This window comes from Poecile atricapillus, chromosome 11 (assembly GCF_030490865.1).
Source record: "Poecile atricapillus isolate bPoeAtr1 chromosome 11, bPoeAtr1.hap1, whole genome shotgun sequence".
NCBI classification, from domain to species: domain Eukaryota; kingdom Metazoa; phylum Chordata; class Aves; order Passeriformes; family Paridae; genus Poecile; species Poecile atricapillus.
The window spans coordinates 14,037,593-14,063,010 of record NC_081259.1 but is presented as its reverse complement, the minus strand read 5'-3'; the positions used below and the strand labels follow the sequence as shown (position 1 = coordinate 14,063,010).

Below are 25,418 nucleotides of genomic sequence, written 5' to 3'. Positions count from 1 at the left end.
GTTTTGTCAGTAGAAAACCTGAGTTGATGTGTAGTCTTTCAGACTATGCCACATTGAAGACAGCAGTCTCATTCTGAATTGCTGAGCACTCTTGGATTTTGATCCTTAGACAGCAATACCATATTTTGTCCCTATTAGACTGACAGACTCTTAAGTTGAACTTTTCTTGCAGTTACTACTCGGAAAAAAGGAGCAAAAATTTTATTAAACACAATAAAAATATTAAATAGGTTTGCTATTATGAGAAGTATCAGGACCTTTTTCAGTATCTTGCATCAGTTTCTCTATACATTTACGTTTAAGTACATTGGAAGTAAGCTTCTATAAATAAAAGGTAGGCTGGAACACTGGCAGTCAGGTCCTAGAGAGAGCATCATCTGTGCCACCGAAGGACGTGGAGTTGGGAAAAGGTGAACTAAGGAGGCAAGTAGTACAGACCTGTGTTTTATTTGATTTGAAGTAATTAATGGCACACTAGACAAATCTAGCTTAATTAGAATAAATTTTCTCATCTCCCCTGCCGCTGAAACAAACACCATTAAATTATTCTGAGGTGCTCGACAGCAGGATGCTCATGGCCTCATTTTCAGGAGTGCTAGGCAGCTCAATAAAAACAGTCAGTAAAAACAATATGAACTCAAGACATGTAAAAATCAGGTGACTGATCTCTAAACGAGAAAATACCTTGCATACAAGGGGTGATACCACAGCTATGTAGTTTCCCAGACAGACTCAGTGCAGCTGCCCCGCTGCCTCCCGCTGTGTGCCATTGGTTCTTACCATTGATCCCGTGTTGTGCAATGTGGTTGTACACATACAGGATGTGACAGCCTGGCTGGAAGGTGCCTCCGTTGGGATAAAAGTCAAAATGAGCCACAGGCTGCTTGATGCCAACACTGAGGCCCATGTGCTGTTTAGTGAAGGTATGAATTGCATCTACAAAGTTTGCATCATCTGGAGATAAACGGTCTGTTGGTGACATTCCTTCAAACAAGGGACCGGCAGGGTCAAGGCCTGAAATAAATACAAGTAATCCCATTATCATATACTGCAGAAAGACTGTTCTACTGTCACCCTGAGAATCAGACCTTTCGATATTGTTTTCATAATTTCTAGCCCCTTTCCCAGGAAAGTAACTATAAACATAGGCGTTTACACATTCCATTAAAGATATGCCTTTTGATGGACGTCTCTCACGGCCAGTGTTGCTGGGAAGGTGGTGACCTGACTATCCAATCCCTGGTTGTTGTTGAAAACCTATAACTACTGAAAGAACAAATAAACTTCTTCTTTCACCACATCTCGAGCTGAGCTGCGTGTGTGTGAATCATTTCATGTCCAACAGTGACATTCTACCACTCTAATCTGTGATAAGTATCTGAAAACAGGCAGCACCTGGTACTTTACAAGGTCTTTCTCTGACCGAAACAATAAGAACGTTTGTCCCACAGAGGGTGTACGTGGTTACACCTAGAGCAAACACAGGCGCTGTAACAAACACTAACTGGGACCTGCACAAGGACACGGGCCCAGAGACAGGCGTGTTTGTCAGAGACAAACTGTGCTTGCTGCCAGTGTCACTTGAGGGACCTTTACATAATTTTGTTATTTCAAACTCTAGAGGTTATGTGTTTCAGAGGTCCTTTGGAAGACACCAGTCCCTCAGCAAGGTTGACTTTTAGCCCACATTTGGGACCTGAAATTTTTGCCACAGGAGAGCTGTTCTGAATTCACTGGATAGGCACTGTCTCACAATTGAAAACTCAAGCATAGTCAGACAATTTCCTTAATATATTTCTTAAATTACTCACTAACAATGAATAGTATTGAATAGTATTTTAATGACTTTGGGTCAAGACAGTGGCTAAAGATCCAAGATTAGTGGTTAACATTTAGTTTAAGGTGTTACTGAGAATGGATAAGAGATAAATTTAAGCAACTTGCAGCTTGAGGCTTTTGTTTATTATTTCTAATAGTCCCCATGCTTGTGTGTTCTTTATGTCAAAGTTTAGACTGAGATAGGAAAGTTCAAAGATAGAAATGCTATGAGACTTAATTTTCAAAAATATTTTCATTAAGTTTTCTAAATCTAATTTCTAAATCAATGAGATGAAACTTCTAAACTGTGCTGAATACTGCTGTTCAACAGCTAATTGTCAATATGAGGTTAATATGTCAAATATCTTCATAACTTGATTCAGTTGAGTGTTATTTTTCTTAAAGGTATCAATCTTTTACCTGTAATTCTTCCAATCTTTTTTGTACCATTGATGAAACTTCCAGCAAATCCTGAAACATGAGCTCCTAGGCTGTACCCAATTAGATGAACATTGCTTCTGGAAAACTGAACGGATTCCTGGAATATAGTGGCAGCTTGATTTAGATAAAGAAATGTAAAAAGTAAACAGTGAAATATCTATTACAAGCTAAGAATACTGTGAATTATAACACAAGAAATTTGTATGTTGATGGTGGCTGAATGAGGTGCATGAATCATTCAGTAAATTTCTATTGGCTGAGTGTTATTCCTTCCTTTTCATGCAGCAGGAAAATGCCACACATCTGGGCACTGCCACTTACCTTCTATGCACAGGAAAACCATCAACACACTGGAATTTTTGTTGTTTGTTGCAATAGTCATTCGATGCAGATGTTCACTGCCTTTTGTCTGCAGCATTTGGCTTTCCTATGATTATAAAATGGATTTCTGTTCTTTAAATTTGGCGTAAAACAATCCTCTATAAAAATGCCTTGGTTTTTTTTTTGCCTGAGGTACTCAGCAAAACTAAAGGGATTAAAATATTGATCAGACATGTTAAATGAAACAGCAATGATATTTCTTGTACAAAGATGTGTGTCTGATTTGTAACAAACCTATTGAAGCAGAATTGCCCTTCTTTCTACCTAATCAATGCTATGTACATCTTCAGCATTTCACCTGAGCTGCAAGGCTCAAAGTTTTTCAGACTTGTAAAGAAAAATGTGGCATATTCTGCTTGCAGGAAAGGAAAACCTCACTTTTGATTTCTTTGTGGATGTTGCCTGTCCCAGTGGAGTGGCTGTGCAGTCTCAATAGCAATCTCTTCTGAAGATGAGGTGAAACTTGGCAGACTTCTTGTGAGGAAGACAGCTCTTAGAAATCACAGGATCTGACCAATTTTCTTGTCAGATGATGCTGAAATGGATGCTATTGAGGCTGTAACTGATCATGCCCAATTATTTCTTGGAATAAGAGCACTAATATTTACTTATTGTTTATTCTTTATTAAAATGTTGTGTGGCACTTCAGGTTTTGTTACATCCATTGAGAATCTTTGAAATAATTTGAAATAATTATCTGCCTGTAAGCAGACAGAAGGATAGCAGAAAGATAGTTGTGGGAGTTGTAATGAAGGGATTTTAACTGTTAAACTGTGGAGGGGTGCTTCTCAATGTGAGGAGCATTTACTGGTTGGATACACTCAATGCTGTGAAAATTTATGGTATATTTGAATTCTGGATCACATCACAGTACAAGAGTAACTACCTGCAATACTGGAGGAAGGAGTAAGTGACAGGAATCTTATCTCACCTCTAAAGATACACAAAAATATTTTCATAAACAACCACTTGTTTTTTCCTCTTGCATGATGAAAGTTTTGTGAAGTCATATGAAAGTTTATGGAAGAAAAATATGCACTTCATTAAAGAAATGTGAGTGACTGAAATGAAAGCATTAGCAAACATACTATTTCAGAAAGGTTGTGGAAGTGTAAGAACAAGTAAATACATCTTTTCCAGAGAAACGTGTGTTGGTTGGGGAGTTCTCACCTCGAGCCACTCCACGAACTGCGCTATCTCCTGTCCCGTGGTGCGTGTGTTCTGTACGGCAATGGGATAGTGCTGGTGAGCCAGTGTGAGCCAGTCTGCAACGATCACGTTCATTTGGTTACGCTGAGACTTCAGAGCTGCTGCCATTTTCCAAATCCAGCTTTCTAATATCCCATCCACCTGTTATAATTGAAGAACAAACCCAAATAACAAGAAAACCATTGTTATGGGAAAGCAGTCTCTGCCAAATATTTGTTGTGAAAAACATAAGGAAACAAAAACCGTAGTATGAACAGGGAGGGAGTAAGGCTGATAACTACATTTTAGGGACTTCAGCCTGCTTCAGTGCTGAGAATCTTTAGGTTTTGGTGGACCAAAAAAATTAAGTCAATATAATAAGGGTATAATAGAGTATGTTTTGTAATAGGAACTATTATAAGTGAAAATTATGTCCCCGAATACTTCAACTCATCCAGAGATAACTAGTAGTATTGGTTAAAAAGACAGAAATGTCTGATTTCATTCAAGAGCAGCTATCCTTGTAAGTATAAGCTAAAAGAATTGGTGGCAGGAAGCTGGAGGATTGCAGACCTGTGGGCATTTGTTGTCTCTAGCCATTCCATTTTGAGAGCTGCTTGTTTTGAGTCATTCTTTTTTGAATACCTGGTTACAATTTTGTTGCATCAAAGCACGTTTCTGATTTGATGGACTAGAATTATTATTTAATCTATCAGACTTAATTGTTATTCTAGTTGTATGTATTTACTCAATTAATAAAATAGCCTTATCTCTTCTAGTATATTAGAATTTGGGAGTCTCAGGTCTGGGTTTCCACACACACTCCTCTAAGAGCCCAGAACCTCTGCAAATTAAGTTAATGTGAATGGTGGACTTCAGTGGCAGCAGCTTCAGGACCACAATTTGAGGAGGGTGTAGATTTTGAATAAATTTGTCTTTGTGAGCTTTGGCTTTTATTTACTAAGGGAATTAAATATATCTCTGTTATTTGCTAAGGGAGTTACAGGGGGTGTTCAAAGTTCCTCTGCATATTTGCAGATGTGCAAGAAAGATCCATTGTCCCACCTTATGTGGTTCCATTGGTTCTGTGAGAATTCAAGGATCTGTTAAAATGACTTAGTTTCTTATCCTGCCTACTCTTTTGTTCCTTCTCCAACTGAGAAGCTGATGAAAAGTCACTCTTAGTGGTTTTCTATGGTTTAACTGGAAGTAGTTCAGTGCTAATTCATGGATGTTGAAGGCTCTGCTTTCAACTGAAGCGGCTTGTGGAGAAGTTCTTTTTAAAGGTGTATCTGTGAGAAAGATGTGGAGATATTGTGGGTATTTTCAAGAAGTCTGTAAATATCTGGCAGTGAACATAGAGAAATGAAACTGGTATTCAGCTCTCCAGGGCATAGCACATTAAAAATTCAGCTACTTGTTCAAGCTCTGCTGGCTTTAAACCAGGGCTGAATTTAATCCTTGGTATGGGAGTCCCATGTGAAAAATTGCTCATAGACCGTTCCTTCAGAATCTGTTGGGAATATCCACTTTGTATTTTTTCTAGCCATGATAGCTACCAGTGAAATCTATCATCTTTGTATCACAACCTTACTTCTGAAGTTGCTTCTGTAACATAATGAGAAGGAAAGTATATCAAATCAGATATAATATGAATTAAAAATAAAACGTGAGTTCATACCGACCAGCCATGGACTATCATCACCAGAGGAAGAGAGGCATTGAAACCGCATTTGTCAAGAGTCTCCAACTGATTGACAAAAAGCCGGCAGCTGCCTTCAGCTGTATCTGTATAGAGTCGAAATTTGGTTTCTAAGTTTTGCTGATATTTCTTTGCTGTAGTGTGTTCACTCTGTGATCCCAGTGCCTCTGAAATGAAATTTGTGACAACAGTCATAATAGGAAGGAATTGAAAACCTGAAGAGTTTTTCAGTAGAGAATACCTAAAATCACTAGTGCAACAGTTTGTAAAACAGTAAATGAGTAAGCTTGGAACTCTTCCTGTGTATAATTGTTGCTTGTTCCAGCTGGGCCTAAGCTGGACATTCTGGGTCAAAATAGTGATGTCTTTCAAAGTCTGAGATGGTCTAGATGTGCCTCTGAGTCCCTCTGTGTGAACAGTAACAGTTACACAGGAATAATGATCTGATTGCTGTGGGCCTCTATAAATGCACAAGGATTGTAAGATCACAGTACAGGTGTGATGATTGACCATGGAGTGCATGCACAGACAGGAACACTCTGAGCCTCTTAACTCTGCAGAGCATTTCTGCTGATGTGTATTTGCTAGTAATTGCTGAGAAAGCATCATTACACTAAAATAACCATTTTATTCATGGTTGTAACTGCTTAGAGACCTGGCTGACTGCTTAAAACTATTCGACCACATCATGCTTTTTTTTTTTTCCTCTGAAAAGGCAAGATGAAATGTTTTACTTTTAGTTGCAATATTTTTGATGATTTTGATTTTAGCTAAAATAGCTTGGTGCATTTTAAGACAGCATTTTCAGAAATGTCAAGTAAGAAAGCAAGGGCAGTGTGAACTGTGGTCTTATGACATCAGGAGCTTAGAAGGAAAACCCATAAAATATAGAGCAATTGCAGAAAAATAGAATAAAATAAAGCACAAGCTTACAAAAAGGACCTTGTGACATACAAGCCTGTTTAGTGAGACCTCAGAATATTTATTTAGCTGAAAAACTCCATGTAATAAATATTATTTAAGCTAGAAAAAATGGGGTTTAGTGGAAGAGAAAATGTGATGAACTAGATAAGAAAGAGGTTACACTTTCTAGTATTGAAGAGGAAACATTTAGATTGGAGAGATTTTACTAATGGATTTCCTTGGGGACAGTTTTTAAGCTAATCTTGTTTTAATATTTCCATTAAAGAAGCAACAGGAAAGGTACAAGGCTGACAAAACATGGGAGGCCCTTGCTAATAGTGAGAAGACCAAACCATTAAATGTTAAGAGCTAGATGACAACTTGAAAATACAGCAAGAGAAACTGGTAGAAATTTCCTGCTATGGAGTGCAGGGCCATACAATTGATAGGAATTTCTCTATAAATGAGACTCATAAATTGGAAGTGACAATGATAAAAAAAACTTGACTGAAGTAATCAATAACAAAACTGACCATGAGTCACTGCTGTCATTTGATTGTGAGAAAGGAAAATATAATTCCAAGATGCATTAAGGTTTTGGTAGGAAGAGAGGATGTCAGTTGTAAGTTAAGGCCTTTGTTAATCACATCCAGAACAGTATGCATAGCTCTTGTTGCCAGGTGCATCTGTGAGAAAGATGTGGGGATATTGTGGGCACTTTTCAAGAAGTCTGTAAATAATTGGTAGTGAATATATCAGAGAAATGATACCAGTAGTTTCGTTTCAAAAGAAGCTGGTGATTCAGGTGCTACCAATTCCATCAATTCCATCTGCAACAGCTGTTCACCAGCACCACTGAAATGGTCAGGGAGGAGGCTTTTGTTTTAATTAGACCTAACAAGTAATGAAATATTACTGGAGATGAAAATTAAATATTTGATTCAATGAGAAGTTACAATTATCTGTCTTGTAACATCACTGAAATTAGTTAAATTTTAGTTCTTATTTTTCTTGCATAAAAGTTCTTTAATAAAACATTAATATCAGAAAGATTGTATTTTGTCTTCTAAGACAACAAATTTCCTTTTTTTTTTTTTCTTGTACATTGAAACTCTTATGTCTGTAGATGTTTTTAGAGAATACCTAAAATCATAGACTGTTCATTTCTGTATTGTATCTGCAAATCTATCCTGGGGTTCTGTGATGTTGTTGTCTTGATGAGATTTTGGTAGTTTACAAGGAACTTGTGATTCATTTACAGGTGAGTCTCCTGCAAACGTGTGTTGTGACACACATTGTTTAAATATCTGCAATAGTAGCGTCTTGTGATGCAAAGAACTCCAGTGTGGAAATGTGATGGGTTTAGGTTAGACTGTCTTTTTGCCAGATTAGTTCTGTTACAAATATTATTCCAGGTTTAATTTCAGTGTAGTGATAAGACATGATAAAACAGCATATTTAATTTGTTTAAGTGTGTGGCAGTTCTGTCAAGAAAACTCCTGAGCTGACCTGCACTGGATGGGCACTGTTCTCTATTTGTTGCTAATTATTGTTGGTTCCCACAAACAGGCAATGTTATGTTTCATAGCAAGGGAGACGTTATTGAAGAAACTTATTCAGCCTTGTACACAAGCTGGGATTTAAAAAGCTTCAAAGTTACAGAAGGTTTGGTTGATAAAATTCATAGCTTCAGTCTCTCACATTTTCCATTCAGGACAGTTTTAACTGTCATAGGACTAAGTCTGATCACTCCTCTCTTACAATGTCCACTTTAAAGAATTTCTGTTGGATTTTTTTTTTCCTCTTGCAGAGGACTTAGTTTCTGAAGTAAGTAATATCAGTAAAGGGTGAATCTACATAAAGAGCTGAAAATTAGAAGGGCTTTAATAATTATTTAATTATTATTATTAAATTTAATTTAATAATGTTGATATTCTTAACGTCTGGTTTATTCAGCCTTTGGTGAGTAGGCTCTACACAAAAATAAGCATTGTGTTCTATTTCTAGCATAAAAAGAAAAACAAACAACAAAAAAAGTAGCTTGTGCTTGTTCCATTGTACACATCCTTTCTTTGTTTAATGCCTTGTTTTCATTTTCTTTTTGCTCTCTCAGTGTTTGTGCAATGCAAAGGCGCTTTGTCACTCTGTACTGTTTGTACATCGTACAGAAAACAAGTCTGATAAAAAGCTGTTTTCTTCAGACACTGGCTGGAAAGTGCTTTAATGGCTGAGCATTGTCTTGCTGGTAAATCTGGGAGAGGGGATTAAAAATACTGCTTGAACATCTTGGCTATCAAAAGTTAAAAGTTCCTCTAGGATCGGATGTGTTATTCAACAAGGAACTACTTCAATCTATTAATCTGTGTAATGACTTGGAGAAGCAAATAGTGTCTGAAGCCTGGTTTCCACAACAGACTCTTGCTGAAGGTGTCATAGCAGTGACTCAGAGACTTGGCCTCAGGGAACTGGGAAGTTTCATAGGTCAGTTTGCAAAAACAACACAAACAAAAGTCTTGCTAGAAAACCTTGCAAAAGATGGCAAAACAGATCAAATAGCATGTTTTGGTTTCTACTTGCTGTTGTGTGTCTCAAGTATTTAGAGATAACTCTCAAGTCATTTATTATTCAAATAATACATTCTATTTAATGCCTTCAAAAGAGGGAGCAATAAAATTCAGTGGAACATGTCCTTTAAGAGAGAAAAAAAAAAAAAAGTTATCCTTTTGCTTTCCTCTGATTTATCTATTTTTTATTTGTATGTGTTAAAGTATTAGAATATGTATTTTTTCCCACTTCTTTGTGAATTTGCTTTACTGTCATTGTTTTTGAACACTGGGTTTTTTCAAAATTCTCTAAAGAACTACCTCTTTTTGATTCCTGTGCCATACTATTTTTCTCTTCCAGGTAAAACCTCCCTTACTATGTGAAATTTCAAAACTTATTTTTCACATCTCCTTTATTTAGAATCAATTATCAAAGTGAAGATTAGAACAGAAGGCAAAGAAATAACACCCGCCCTCCAGACTGTTTCCAAACTTGGAAACTGGAAGTGCCTAAAAGAAATTCAGTGAGGATTCCTGAGCACCTAAACAGCTCTGCTTAGTCAGGAGATGTGGGAGCTGAGCTGGGGGAAGTGCTGTGTGTACAGACTCTCCCTGCTGAGTGTGCACCTCCTTTTGGCAGCCACTCTTGAGGGTTGAACTGGGAGGACCTGAATTTCATCACAACATCTTTGATGTAGAGCTCTACCTGGCATTACTTTTTGGTTGGTTGTTAGAATAAACAACTTGTGAAAAATAATAGCTTTTGGAAAATGTGTCCATTGTAAACTTTTAATTCCTTTTCACATCCAGCTTATCAGTGTAAATACTTCCTGTTCAGCATTATTAATTATCTGGAAGTAGTTGTTAATCTAAAGTAATTAAAAAATAATGCTGAAATCAGAATTGACCAACAGCATATTTAGGCTAATTTATGTCAAAATCTTTGAAGTTTTAATCTGCAATTTTGTTACTGTGAAGTTTTGGCTTTTTATCTAGTTTGGGCAGGAAAATGTTCCTGGGATATGAAAATATTATCCTGCTCAGCTCCTAAAAAGTCAGGTTCTACCCTGGGAGAGATGGACAAGAGGTAAACAGGAAGTCTAGATCAAAGGATTCAAAGCTGTGCATATACTTGCTTATAACATCATCATTTAGAACATTGTTTTTCTCAGTTTTTTTGTTTTTCTCACCAAGGGACCGAGCAAAAACCTCTGTTACTTATGTGCATTTCCCTTGGAACCATTTCCCATATGCTGGTACTCTTATGACAGGTATAAATTTTGATTTAAAAAGATAGACTGTCTTGAAATAGGTAAGACATTTTTTGAGTTGTATTTTAGGGTAGCTATGCTGGAAGTGGGAGTTCCTTTTCTTCTTATGGCCAGCCTTTTTTTGTTGTGATTCTGCAGTGAAATCACTTTTCTGGTGCTAACTTGCTATGTCAGAAATCCAGCATGACTTCTGGATCACAGCATTTCATAGTATGAGGAGAAGTTAAATACATGCACTAAGAACATGTGTTTAAAGTTCAGAAAAACACAAAACAAAACCAGAAGAATGAGAAGAGAGAAATATCAGCATCTTTAGAATATCAGCACAGGAAGGCATTGCTGAGTAAAACTCACATCCTGGGCCATGGAACAACCCTGCAGGTTGCTGGGTAATAGATTTATTCCCTGGAAGGCAGAGCTGATGTGGGGAGTGGTGGGTGTACAATACTCATATGTACAACCAGCCTTGTCTGCACAAAGCTAGTGAATTGTGGGTTTATTTACTTATTCGTTTATTTTTTGTTTATGAATTTTTGGTAGTGGCTATCCCACCAAACTCCCCTTGTGAATGTTTATGCTTGGCAGCCTTCTGGGATTCAGAAGGAGACAAATAGGACTGTCTCCATTTGCAGAAAGGCAGTGGGGAAATGAGAGGTCAGCAGGGCCTGGAAGATGATTGAATGTTGCAGTGGAAAGGAGTAGAAAGAGAGGGAAAGTGGATACTCAAGCCTTGTTAAGTGGGGGAATCTGCCTGGGTTGAGTATAATTAAATCTCAGACTACCAAAGTGGGTTTTGTTCCGTTCAGGGAATAGACTAAGCATCCAAATGTCTCAGTCTGAGTGGTAACTTGGCATCTGGTCCCTTAAAATTTTTCTACTTCCAAGAAACCTCTGCCTTAGAGGAAATATTGAGAGAATTTTAAAGGATATGTTCTTGGGAGCTTTATTTTGCTTTAATTTCCCTCTTCTCCCTTTCTTCTTATCTCCTTTACTCTTGCCTCTCCAACAAGTTCCTGTTTTTTTCCTTTATGACCTTTGATTTTTTTTAATAATTATTTTTTAAAATATAGAACTGTTTTGTTTTACTGTTTTTGTCTGAAAGCCTTAGTTATGCCAAAATAACTGAGGGGAAATCCTGTTTTTGCAGCAGATAAAAACTTTTTGCTTTGACAATCACTAGGTGTGATTCATCTAAGCAAGAGTTTGATGGCTTCACTGATACGGTATTAAAAGGCTTTGATCATTTTAAGTGTATCCTGAATTTCTCCAAACTGATCTTTTACAGTAGATGCCTGTAGGTATTTCTTCTAAAACCTCTGCAGTGCACACTGTTTACAAAAGTTATTTCCATTAAATTCTGTCTTTTAGACTTTTTATCAAATACTGAATGAATTTGTTTTAAAATTAAACTGTTTAAGAGGAAAAAGGATTTACTGGGGACGTATTTTAAGTACATTCTGTCTACAGAACTAGTCTAAGAACTTTTATAAATACTGTCATGCAATTTTTTTGACAATTTTCCTTGTATAGATGAACAGAGCCCAGGGTAAAACAACAGTTCACAAAGAATTGCTGAAATACGTTTTTTTAGTACTGTAGTGCACTTCTCTTTTAATAAAAGGGGCTTCACAACAGTTTCCTACAAAGATTTGTCTGTGTAAGTTTGAGGTGAGCCATTATTAAAGTTGGGAAAGTTGTTGAGCTCTGCAGGCCTTTCCAGGAGTCCTGTGAAAACTATTACAGAAGATAGCAATTTGTGGAATAGTTGATACAATCTGCATAGTACATTGCAAAATGCTACTAAAAGTATTGACAGCACAGAAAACTTCTAGTTGCAGTTTTATCCCTTTTACCCATAACACCAGACACCTTTGCACATCATGATTCCAGTCATAGGGAAAATATGTACAAAATGATAAAAACTGTTTTTTAAAAGTCACAGTGGTAAGGTCCAGTGAGTTAGATGGCTAGACATGTGATTTGTGTCTCACTCAAAGCCTTAAATCTCAATTTGAAGTGAAATAAAGCTGCCTCTTGGCAGCACTGCAAGGGCACGTAGTGCTGCAATTTTAACATGTTACTGCAGTGATGGGGAGAATTCAGTTTCTGGGCCTCTGGCAGTATTTGAAGTTTGGGTGCAAAATTCCAAATTTGAGATGGGGAGAGAAAAAAATACTTGTTTTGTTTCTGCTAACTTCAAAATGTGTAGGTTTTTAAGGGGTTCCAAGACCAAAACAGTAGCAGTAAATATGTATTAGAGGGCAGCAAGATAGTGCTATGTAACTGCATAATGCTATGTTAGAGTATAATTTGGCTCATAATTGTCCATTATAGCTATGTGATTAATATAATTATCTTACATAGTGTGTGTAAAGTACATACACACATAGAAATGTGTATATTAAAAAATATATATATACATTGGTATTAAATGCTTTTTATAAATACTACAATGTTTACATGCACTTAATAAAGCATATGACATTCCCCTCATTATTACAGCATTTAATAGGAATGAAACATTACTTTGGATATTTGTCTTAGAAGATTCAAGTGTTTAATATTCAGAGACCATATACATAAAATATCCAATTTCTAAATCTTTGCTGTGCATCCATGCATTGCTGAGCGCTTTTTCCAGGCCCAGAGCATGGTTCTTAATGCAGATGAAGCACATGTGAACTCAACAGTTGCAGTAGGTTGGATAACCTTCCAAATGCTTCAAGGCATAAGTCAGCCACTAATTTTCAAGATAAATTTGTTGTTATCTCTCTGATGAGATTTTTAGGGTGTCTCTGGTTATATCTGTTATTTCAGTTCCTGTAGTCCTAGGTATTTGAATTTTGCAACAGTAAAAGCAACATCGAAGGAAAAATTTTAACATTAATTTTCAGCTGGATTATTTTTTATTTATATGGCTTTTTTTAACAGTTGTAGACTGACATGAACCAAACTGGGAAGATTTAAGTTGCTTTCCATATTTTGAACACAAAGAAATTGATGAAAAAAATCACTGTGTTCCAAAGTGAACGACAGTATGATTATTAATGTCTTTGATTTTTAGGATATCTGAAAGCACACATAACTAAACTTATTGTACTAAACCTATTGCCAAACAATTGGGAAAATCAATGTATGATCTGCAAGTATTATTTGGAAATTTGGTATTCCTATTCCAAAAAGTGGCTCCCAATAATTTGCATTAAGGAGGAATGGAAAGCAGAATGAACTGAAAGCCAGGGGCAGACAAAGGATTCTGCAGGGGTAGAACAATCCAGGGATGCTTCTGTTCATGCTGGTTTTGGTCTGTGAACAGATTCCTGATGCTTGATGTAGGTCAAGCAAAAATACATTTTCTCCCCCCATTTGCATTGTTTTCCTACTTGGGATGGGGTTCTATTTTATAACTAGTCTCCATAGTTGGAAATAAAAACTTCATTATTTCATCAGCTGCCCTTGCTCATTCTCTTTAGACTTTCCACCTTCACAAGCAATGAATTTCAGAAGAGAAATCATTCCCTGGAGTTTCTTTGATCTCTGCTTGTGATGTCTTGTTGATGAGAAATTTATCATAAACTAGCTGAACTATGAATGAGTTGTTGAAATTTTTCACACATTAGATTTGCTGGTGGATGTTTAATGAAGCAGCCTTGTGTTCTGTCACCAGGAGTTGTTCAACGGAATCCAGCAGGGCAGCACCATGAAAGTATGCTGAGGCCAAGTTTGCTTTGCTTTGCAAAGCAGAATGGATCTGCTTTAGTGGGAAAAAAATCAACAGCCCTGGGCAATATTAAATTTTACTATAATCTTGTGGTGTTTATAAGTTTGAAGTATTAAACCTTTCCAAAAGGATGGACACTAAACCTCATTTTGCAAAATGAGGTCTCATCTTTAGCAGTAGGGATTTTGATTGTGATATTTGCTGGGATTAAAACAGAAGAATCCTCCATAAACTTAAAGGGGAGTATGGAATCATTTAAACAATGAATATATTAAATCTGACAGTCTGGAAAACACATGCAAAGTCAAGAATACAGTTGCCAGATGTTGCAAGGGAAGATGTTCAGAATTGATCTCACAACAGCAAGGGTAACAAAAAGCCTGTAAATTTCTCTTTGAAGAGATTAATTTAAATATTGTGAGCAATGTGAAGAAGAAGTGAATGTGTTTATGCTTCCTTGTTCTTCCTAAATGTTAATTTTTAGATTGAGCCTGTCTATATTCTACTTGTGTTCTAAGATATTCATTTAACATGACTTTCTGGACTCATAAATAATCCATGTAATGTACATATTAGTACAGCAGAGTCGTTTCCCTAAATCTAGAAACTGAGAGTTGTTATTTGCATTGCAGTTGTACCTGGAAGCCTGTTCAGCATTGGAGCCTCATTGTGGTGAATATTACCAACCATCCAAGATTAGGGGATCGGGTTTTTGTTCCCCTGAGAATCAAAATGATTTAGCAAAATTTTGTATGAATTTGACTTAATGTCCTTTTCATGTCCTTAAACTTCACTTCTGGGGTCTTTAGGTATGTGTCCCTCTAAATCAAGTTCATATTCTTAACTCTTTAAGTTCATAATCTTACATCTGTAAGATAATCTTACGTGTTCGGCTGACATACTGGAGGTAATTTGGAAAGAATTTGGGAGGAACCCCAGCTCCCAAGGCAGAGCCCAGGCCTGGTCCTGGGAATTGTACACCCATGGAATTGTCCTGGGAATTGTACACCCATTGAATTGTCCTGGGAATTGTACACCCATGGAATTGTCCTGGGAATTGTACACCCATGGAATTGTCCTGGGAATTGTACACCCATGGAATTATCCTGGGAACTGTACACCCATGGAATTGTCCTGGGAACTGTACACCCATGGGATTGTCCTGGGAATTGCACACCCATGGAGGTGATAATGGAAAATTCAGAGGACCCAATTCCCCATACCTGAGCAGTTTGGCCGTGATTCTTGCACTCATTTGATTCAGTTCACTCAGCCAACATGTGGAAATTAATTTTTCTTTCAACTGGGCTAGTTTGCTGTTGGCTTAGCAAGCTAAAAAGGCTATTGCAAAAACTGCATAAGTCAGCGTAAGGAATGAGAAAAGAGATCACAGAACCGATCAGGCAAATTCTTCCAAACCTCCAAATGTGAAAATCAAATGGAAGCAGGATGCATCTAAAGACTTAAGCAAAAGGTTTGTCACCCAAAAGCAGCGATTGTAGAAAAATTTACATTTTAATTTACTCAAGATTGTTCTGTGAAAAATATCACAGCCCACTTAAACCTTTTCTTATTTTTCTATTAGCATAAGAAAAGGTATCTTTGAAAATACTTGGAAAGCTGATTTTATAATCCCTGTATTCATTTGCCTAGCACAGAGTTTGTAGCCTCAAAAGTTAAAAATTCTCCAAATAGTTACAGACCAATTGTATTTGGGCAACAATGTGAAACTTCTCTGAAGCGGCTGAGAAAACATAATAAGACATTCCTCTGTAGTGCTTGAGAGCACAGCACAGCCAAAAAGCTTGGTGAATGCAGTGTGGGGGAAAGGAGCAGTTTGTTATCAATCCAGAACAGCCATCTCACATGGGCAGAAGAGAGATCAGTGCCTCAGCTGAGCAGCCAGAGAGCCACTTTTGCTGCCTGGTGAACAGCTGCCCTAGCTGAACACAGCAAACCTACAGGAAGCACCAGCACAGTGCCAGAGTGGCAGATTTTTCCAGCCCTTCTGTGCAAAGTATGGATGTGACACATAAGGACGTCAAGCAGCTGCATTAGGGCCGGCAGTGAGGGACAAGGCTGAGCTTGTTCCTGTAAATTCTCTGGGCATGGACACTCCAGAGCTGGGAGCCACTTCCCATCGAAGTGTTGGAACTCTGGTTCTCTGGGACTGGGGGAGACAGCAATAACTGGGGAGCTGGAAACCTGACTGCACAAATATGGGGGTTACCTTTCTCCATTGTTCTCTTAACTACTTTCGTTTGTCAAAAGCTGCTTTACCATATTGTGCATAGGTGGTGCACATAACACCATAGCTCATGCTTCTGGCTTCGGTTGGCATGTTTTATCTAGAATCTGTCATATTTTGTAGGGCAAAGAAAGTGGAACTGCTATTCATATGCAGAGAATTAAAGACACAAAATGGGAGGGAATCTTGTGTAAAACAGTAGCTAAAGGTTCTTCCAGAAGGCTTCCTTTTTTTCACTATATAAAAATTCACTTTGCGGTTTAAAAACATATTTTTTTTTTCTTTTTCTAAAAATAGCTTTTGTAACAATAGAAACAAAACTATTTGGATGCAGAATTTCCTTTGTATATAAGAACCTAAATGTGCTTTAGAGTGTATTCAGATCATATTACAGCAGTGGACTGGCATCCCTGTCTGTAACCATCTGTACCAGCAAAGAGGTTACCACCTCCAGCTTTTTGTCACCTCCCACCTGCCAGGAATTACCACCCTTGCCATTCTGCTACCAATGCTCCAATGTTGCCCATTTACTGCAAGGAAGATCAGCTAGGTTACCTCACATCACCTGTTTTAACTGTTTAAACTGGTCTAGTTTATATTGCTTGAAAGAAATGTGGGCATGTTTATGTGATCTCCTACAGGAGATAGATAAAAGTGGTAGCTGTCAGGAAATGATAAAAATGGGTGGAGTGCTACAGGCAGTAATCATTGACTGACCAAGAATTTTTTTTCATGGCCTGAGACACATACATGCAGTTGTTCACTAACTTCTGGAAAACTCCCTACTGATATTTATTCTTCATTCCTTACACTTTCAAATGGAGATCAGGCATGTTGGCTTGGGTGTTGTGCTCACTCAGTTCTACTGTGGACATTAGAATATTTTCACTATAGTATAGATATACAGAAATAAGTTATAAATACCCTTGCATTTTATTGTCATTGTCTAGCAAGCAGTAATATCAATTTATCAAACTTCTGTGCCCAGAAATAATTTCTAATTGTTCACTTTTATTAAACAACAGAAAGCTCTCTAATTATCCCAAGGCTTTCATTCATCTCTAAGCCATCATTGTGTTAATCTCTAGTGACCAGACTGGTACTACAGTCAGAAGATAAACACTACAGATAATAGAATTATTTACCTCTTCATGTCATGCCTGGAACCCCAAGTAGGTGAATTTATCAGCCTTGTTATTTGGCACTGAATTTGAGCTCAACCTAGAATTCTCAGAGCTAAGTTTTTACATAAAAACAAAGCTATAATAGTCGTAGTTTATGTGGCTAAGTCACAGAAGGTGATAATGTATTATAAACTGCCAAAATATTTTGTTTTCCATGTCTCCTCTCTCCAGTTCATTGCATAATTTCCTTTTCCCTCTGGTCCATCCCTTCAAAGCTGTGATAATATGCAATAAACATTCATATTAGATCCTAATTTTTAAAAACACATTGTGTTTAATATTTGCTTTAGAATATATAGCCTCCTATTGCATTGTGCTGTTTTATATGGACTGAGAAAATCCCCATGCCCAGATAGACAATTCAAGTCTTCCCTGCCATATAGCAAAGAAAACCAAATATAGAATATTTGTTACGTGTCTTTTCCCAAAAAAAAAGATGCTGTGGGTCCAGTGCTACACATGGGACATTCATACTGTCACCAGAACAAGTGCTAGAGATGAAGACTCTCCAGTCTCCCTGAAGACTTCCTGTTTTCATGACTTGACACTGCAAAAGCAAATCAAACCCAATTCCTTGTCACCTCTGCTGACTTGGTCAGTAAAAGTCTGCATGATGCAAGAAGTGATCTCAGAGTGGATACTGCTTTTTAGGCTGGAATAATGTGAACACTTCAGTGCCAGCTGCCAGCACTGCCTTTGTCCACTGCAGAGTCAGCTCCAGCCAAGTTTGTTTCATTCATGTCTGCATCTTGGCTGAAGAGTGACATTTCTGGTAAAAAATAGGAAATAAGCTGAGCATCAGTAGCATACTAATGAACCCCAAATTCCCTTGCAGCTGCTGGTAGGCCAGTGAATCCTGCTGAATGAACCCTGTGACAAGGGGGCATGTGCCACAGTCCTCACCATCCAGTTCCCAGGCTCTCCTGGGAGACCTCTGTTGAAATACGCAGAAAAAAATCTACAGGAAAAGCCATTTATTCCAACAGGGCCATGGTTTTCTTGGGCTTATCAAAGGCTCATAAGAGTAATGAAACCAGCATGGACAGTTGGACACACAATTTTTAGTTAAGGAAATGTGTAACAACTGCATTCTGTGCTGTACTGACAGGGAATAATGATAGCAGAAATACTATAAATTCACTGTTCTTGTGCTCTTCATATAGCCACGAGGAGAGGGATACTGTGCATCCATACTGGTATCTGGGACAATGTGGGAATTAATGATAACAGGGAGGCAAAGGTCTGTGCACCCACATTCCCTGGCACAGCACATCAGACTCTTGCTCCTGAGTTTTATCTCTCAAAGATGCACATCATGCACCTCAGTTGTAATAACTATAACTATTTATTTCTGTTCTGTAATGAGAAAAGATATGAACACAGGGTGATTTTTAGCTAGGCAGTTATGGGTGTTATTTTGTTCTCTTTAAAAGCTAACATGGTATGTTTAATTTAAGAAAACTGTTGTTCAAGATAAATAAAATGTAAAATGTTAAAAAAAAGCAAAGAATGATGCTAGCAATAATTTTTTTACTGCTTGATCAGACACTCGAAAAATTTATTTCTGTCAGAAAAAGAAAGGATATATTTGAACCTAATTTGTCAAAGAAGTAGTTCCTACAATACTGAAACTACTGAGCAATAGATTTGGAGGATACTGGGGGAAATCTTGGTCCATGAGTCCTTTTGTATTGAATGAGCATGTGAGTTTGGCCACGTGACACAGCAGACATGAGATCTGGCTTGGCAAGTTTACTGCTGTCTTTTCTTTTTTCCAAGTAATAACTTGCCTCTGATTTGGAAATTAAAAAAAAAAAACCAACTTTGTCCTAACATAGTTTCTGATAGCTATAGCTATGATAAACACACTGATAGAATATTTTAATTATTAGGTTTATAGAATTACTGATTTTCTATGACTTTTATGTAAATACTTCTCAACAGCAATTGAGAAATTATGTTTATTTTCTTGTGAATGAAAATGCTTCTATATTTCTGCCAAAATGTTAGGAAGGTACTTAATTAATTTCTATAATTATTTATTCTATAGATCCTTAGTGATTAAAGTGACTTTATCTTAACCTAAAGAAAGAAAGAAAAATTAACTTCAATCAATCATCGAGGGTGTGACAAGCCTGTGGAAAGTGGCATAAGATGGTTTATGATAATTTAATTATAGAAAGAAAACCCCAGCTTATACTGAGCTACTTGATGAAAGGCAGGTTAAAGAGAACTTTAAAGAAGTTAAACCCCACCACTCCATCCCAATTTTGGTTCAATGATTGTTGTCCTGCCTATTTTGCATGTTCTTGGTGCAATCTGGACAACGAAGACAGTGAGAATTTATGACCAAATTCAGTGTGGGGCACACTTTGGCTGCTGCCATTGGCAGCAATGGGCAGCTACCTCTGCTCAGCACTTTCCAGCCATCATGTCTAATATTGCTGATGGACATTGTTGGAATTGCCTTTAATGATTAAATTGACATTTCAGTCTTTGCTGTTTGTCAGATTGGTCTGGGGATTTGGGTTTTTTGTGGTTTGTTTTTTTTCATTTTGTTTGTTTGTTTTGGTTTTCATTTGGTTTGCTTTCTTGTGTTTTGCTTTTGTTTGTTTGTTTTTTGTTTTGATGTTTTTGGGTTTTTTAAAAGTGTCTCTCTGATAATAGATAATCCCTATGCACCTGTGTTGATATCTGGTGTGTATTATTGCTTCTCTGCCCTGTATCTATCAGTTGGAGATACATTACATGTTTTCTGTGGGGGCTGGCTCAGTTGTTAGAAATGAAAGTGAAGCTCTTTGTTGCCTTTTTATCCATTTTGTTTTGCAGCAGTGCCATGGGTTTTGTTCATATTTATGGGAGACTGCCTAGACTAAACAACTGCCACTGCAAGCAGCAGAAGTCACACTCTATTCAGTTAATTTTGAATTAGAACCATCTATTACCCCTCCACAGTAATTTTAATAACTCCCATATTTTTCTGCTATAGATTCACATAAAGGGCATGTTACTTTTTAAAAGATAAATACATGTTCTTCTACCTGGACCTGACAAATCTATTAGCCAAACCTTCCATTAACAGAAGAAAGAGCTTCCTTTATTTTGCACAGGTTCTTTCCTAATCTTTAAGGTAATTAGCTGTAATTATGCTTCTGTGTAATGACAGGGCTGATATTCTAAGTATCCTGAATTTTAACTTTAAGCAGCACTTATTCTAATTTCTGTGGTGCTGTGCAGACCTGAGGTAGTGCTCTGGGTTGTAGGCACCTTTGGGGTTATATTTTCTGAAATACAGGGAGAATTATTCCTTAAAATGGATGTTCATTTTGTTCTAAGCATAGTTCATACCTCTCTCAGCTTTATGCTTCTTTTATTAGCAGATTTACAATTTACTTAATCTTGGACAAGGCATTTTGGGGAATGGAAGTAGGGATTTTTTGGCTTTTATTAACAAACCTAGTACTCTTACACTGGCATAAGATTATTTTTGGGGACAGGCTCTGCTCCATATGTGTTTTGTAGCTGCCACCCTATCTAGACAGAGCTCTTCAGGACAAGAAGAATAATTGGGTAACATAAAAGGTTTGTGATTGTTTGTACAACCTCTGTCCTAGTGGTTCATTTTATAAAACTGTCCTGAGAAATCCTCAGCCGCCCTTGTCAGCTGAACTTTGCTAGGCTGCCACACTTAACTGACCTGGAATTTTCACATCAAAATATTTTTATGTGTATTTCCTGGTATATCAGACTGAACTTCAGAACATGCTGGAAGCATCCCAGAAATCACAAGGGAGGTCACAAGGGCAGGCCAGTATTTTTCACAGTGCTTCAATATGTTAGCAGTTCCAACTAGAATTGAGTGGAAATGAAGTAACAATAAATTTGTCAAAAAAGTCATGACTTTTAAATTTAGTTTTTATTGTTCTATGTCTGTTGGAGTCTATTCAGTGATTTGCAGAATGGTCTCTGTTTCCTTCACATATGCAGAATAATTAATTTTTTCCCAATAAAGTTGTCTGATCTCAGCTTTTCCTGGCAAATTTAGATAATAAAATGTTATTTATCTGAAAGATATGTCTGAAATATAGGTGGAAAATATAATTTAAATATTTCCCTTCAAATTCTAGATAGAATTAAATTATTTCTTCTTATTAGAGGAGAAGTGGAGAATAGAAGGACTATAAACATGCCATGAGAAAATGAACTTCTAGTCCACAATCACTTATCTCTTTTGTCCCTAACATAAAGTTGAGAGAAACAATCCTTGTATTAGGTCAGAAGTTCTCAGCTGAGTTCTGATCACTCATTTATATTTCTGCTGTCCTGAAGTCCAGGTGGAAACAGTATAGTCCATAGTTGGTTCATCATCTTTTAAGGGCATGTTATTAATCTACTGTAATAAAGAAGAGTCCCCAGGCTAGTCCCTGCTGGGTCTGGAACAGAAGTGGAATAGTGAAAACTATGAAAAACTCTTCACTGATTCCTCATTCTTTTTCTCAAATAGTTTATTTATAAAACCTAAAAACTGTTTGAGTCATAATCTTACTATAGTTGTGTTTGGACTGTATATTCCTCTGGACACAAAGCATGTTCCATGGTGTGTCTGTGGTGCAAAATCATCCCAAAGGGCAGAGATGGCCTAGGGCTCAGTGTGGGACAGCAGCAGCCACCAGCTTCAACTAATTCCTCTACTCCTTCAGTCAGAGAGCTGCTATGTTCTACTGAACACAGGTTGGGGTACAAAGCTTGCTGTAACATTTCAGCCCAGCCTAGAGAGCTGCTCCCTGGCACTGAAGTGCCCTAAACCTCCCAGGCAACAGATTAGAGTTGAGTCAGCCTTCTTCATCTTGTCCTTGCTCTGCAGGACGGGCTGTGTCAGCAACCAGAGCCTTTGGGCAGCGTGCAGGGAGCATGCCTGGACAATCAGGCACACTTTGCATTTAGCATGGATGTGGTGTAGGTGTGCAAACACTGATTCCATTACAGCAGCAGCCCTGCGCCGCCTCCTTTCTTCCCACGCCTACGAGCCTTGTGACTTAACTGCTGGTGTGCTTTGCTCTGTGCAGCTGGGAAAGATAACTCTGTCTGGAGGCAGAAATTAAAATCACTGTAGCTTTGAGATATGTGTAAGAGCCTTTATGAGTTCAAATCCTGCTGCTGCTCTATTAGTTTGGAACTAGACATGCCCAGGGCATGTTCACTGAGCATCATTCGTTTGAACAAGAGGCTGTAGTGGTTGTGCATGTGATCCTAAAAGTGAGTATTTAAGAATGATGTTGCTGACTCATAGACCTGTCAGATAAATGCAGTATTCAGAGAGGACACAATAGCTGACCTTTTGCTAGCTTGAATATAAAGTTAATTTTCAGTAGGACTGTGTAGACTGTACTGAAAAGGAAGGCAGAGTATCTTGTGGAGAAAAAAATACAGAGACAGAGACAAGCTTTAAGTGACTTATGGGATCTCTGATTAAACTATTGCTCAGCAAATAAGGAGCTTGTTTGGAGGATTCTCTATTTGTATTGTTCTGTTTATCTTTTAATCTAACTGCAAATTCTAAAAGTTGTGGGTAAAATGTATTAGTACACAGAGCAATTTGACACAGCACAAACTGTTAGCCAAAGCCCAAAGTCTCTGCAGCGGAGGGGAAAACAACACCTTGGCCAAGGAAAGAAAGAGAGCTGGAATCTGAGTCAATGTTATTGCAAAATGAGAGAATAAACATCTCTTCAAACACCAAACCTTATGGAGGATGCCTAAAATTTTCCTAGGTGGCTGGGCCTTCCTCTGAAAACTGTCTTGCAACAGATTAATTAATGCAGACAAGCTTCATAGAATCACAGAATCTGCTGAACTAAAAGGGACCCATCAGGATCATTGAGTCCAATTTCTGGCCCTGCATGGGACCCCCAAGAATCCCACCATGTCCCTGACAGCATTGTCCAAATGCTTCTTGAGCTTTGACAGGCTTGGGAGTTTTTTTAATATTTTTATTATTTTTTTTTTTATTTTTTGCTATGGAGGCAAACCATTCTCTTTATAACAGCTTCTGATGTTTCAGACAGCCATTATGACAGGATGAAATACTTCTCTGTATTTAATTATCAAGTTTTTAATTTGAATTTATCATGAGACTGGTTGAGTAGAGTCTGTAAAATTGTCAGGCAAAAGAATCTTCTAAAAATAAAATGTTGTTAGCAAGATACTCAGTGTGCATAAGATGAAGGAATTTATAAATAGATTTGGGAAGAATTTAACTCATTATAAAATAAATCAAAGATAGATTTTTAGTGATATGGCCACGTTTCAAAGTTATTTTAAAGGCGCCTAAATCTCCACTGTGGAGACTTTGACTCATTCTTTCTCTGGCACCAGGTGTTCCCCAGCCCCACAGTGAAAGGCAGTGACAGGAGAGAGCCTTTGTGGCACAAAGCAGGCACAGAGCTGTCTGCAGCAGCAATCAAGGGATCTCATTATTAATGAGCCTTTATCTCCTCCCACCTCCTTTTTGTTGTTGTTTTTTTGTGGTAGTGGTGGTTTTTTTTTGCTATCAGAAGTGTCATAAGTAGCCTCCCTGGAAAGAAAAGTGGATCCATCAGTGGGGGTGGCTCCTGGGAATCTGCTGCTCTGTGGCTCAGAGCAGGAAGGGTTTGCAGTGCAAGCTGCAGTGGGAGCCATGCCTGCTGTGGGAACAAGGAGTAGCAAAGGGACAGAGCCAGTGTGAAGCCATCACATTTTGTGAGAGCTCTGCTTCCGAGCTAATGCTACACTTCCTCAAACAAAAATTTACCTAGAAGGAGATGGAGGGGATTCTTTGTAAAAAAATTTTCCAGATATACCAACAAGAGAAAGAAAAAAGAAACAAGCTGTACAAATTATTGTTAGGAAAAAAAAAGTTTTTTCTCTTAATAATGGTTTCTCACAAAATCTCAAAGTACTAGGTAGTTGTATCGTATCCAATTACTTGCTGCTTGTTATATGTTTCAGCCACAGTGTAAATGTTCAGAAAACATTTGAAAAAAGAACATAATTATGTAGATTCTACATATTGTGCTTTTCAAAATGGAAGTCCTGCTCAGCCTGACTGTTAGCTATTCATCTTAGTGATGAGACCTTTTAAAGTTGCTTTTGAATGAAAATATATCTGGAACTAAAGTTATTATCTGTATTTAATTGCATTATTTCAATTTCAATTCCAAGACCCGTGATTTACTAATTCCTCATAATTGGAAAGATAAGCCTTTTTCTTATGTTCTCCAGCCAATTAGATGATAAGAGAAAGTGCCTGGGCAAACAGTTTGTCTGTGTCATGGGAGGAGAACTGAGACATTTTGCTTAAATGGAAGTAGGAGTGAGATGCAGCTACAGAAGGTTTTTGTTCTGTACCAGGATGAGTGAACTCACCAGGAATGCTCTTTAAACTCTCCACTCTCCCCACGCGTTGGGTTGTACTGGGGAGTGATGTGGGCACACAAAGCAGGATCCTTACAGCCTAACCCACAGCTGTGTTTTCGGACTGAGCTGATGTGCTCCAGCTTCCCGTGGATCCTCATCCCCACAGGAGAGCCCAGAGTGATTCCCAGCTCTCCCCTGCCACAGAAGCCCTGTGGGCTCACTTTGGTGTTCAACACCCAATGTCTCACTGCTCACACCTGCTCTTACTGCACTGGAGGACATCCTGCAGTGACATGATCTAAATGTGATGAATGATGTAATTATAATCTATAGCAAGATTAATTGCTGCCAGTGAAGAAGAAATAGTAGAGCAAATACAAAACATTTTAAAGAAGAAATAATAGATTAAATAAAGCACACTTCTGCTGTCTTTCTTATACACCATATTCTTTTAGTATTTAAATTTATACTCCCTTGGAAGCTGAGGGAGGCTGTGGATTAAATATTAAATTATTTGTTATGTTTTCATGTATTAGTCACAATACTGCATTGGAGTGTGCACCAAAGCAGAAAGAAAATGTGTTTTTTATTAGTTGAATATTGGGGCCCTTTTCTTGCTTACC

The 25,418-nt window shown here is 37.7% G+C and overlaps 1 protein-coding gene across 2 annotated transcripts in view; it reads right to left on the bottom strand.

The window, feature by feature from the left end:
• The window catches only part of LIPC (lipase C, hepatic type), a 66,550-nt gene that overhangs the window by 8,229 nt on the left and 32,903 nt on the right, over positions 1-25,418 (bottom strand). For both annotated transcript variants that reach the window (XM_058846548.1, XM_058846549.1), the window contains exons 3-6: positions 5,510-5,697; positions 3,811-3,990; positions 2,239-2,356; positions 781-1,014 (exon numbers count right to left, since the gene is read on the bottom strand). In XM_058846548.1, the coding sequence (XP_058702531.1) occupies positions 781-1,014; positions 2,239-2,356; positions 3,811-3,990; positions 5,510-5,697 (720 nt within the window). The remainder of the gene's footprint in view (positions 1-780; positions 1,015-2,238; positions 2,357-3,810; positions 3,991-5,509; positions 5,698-25,418) is intronic.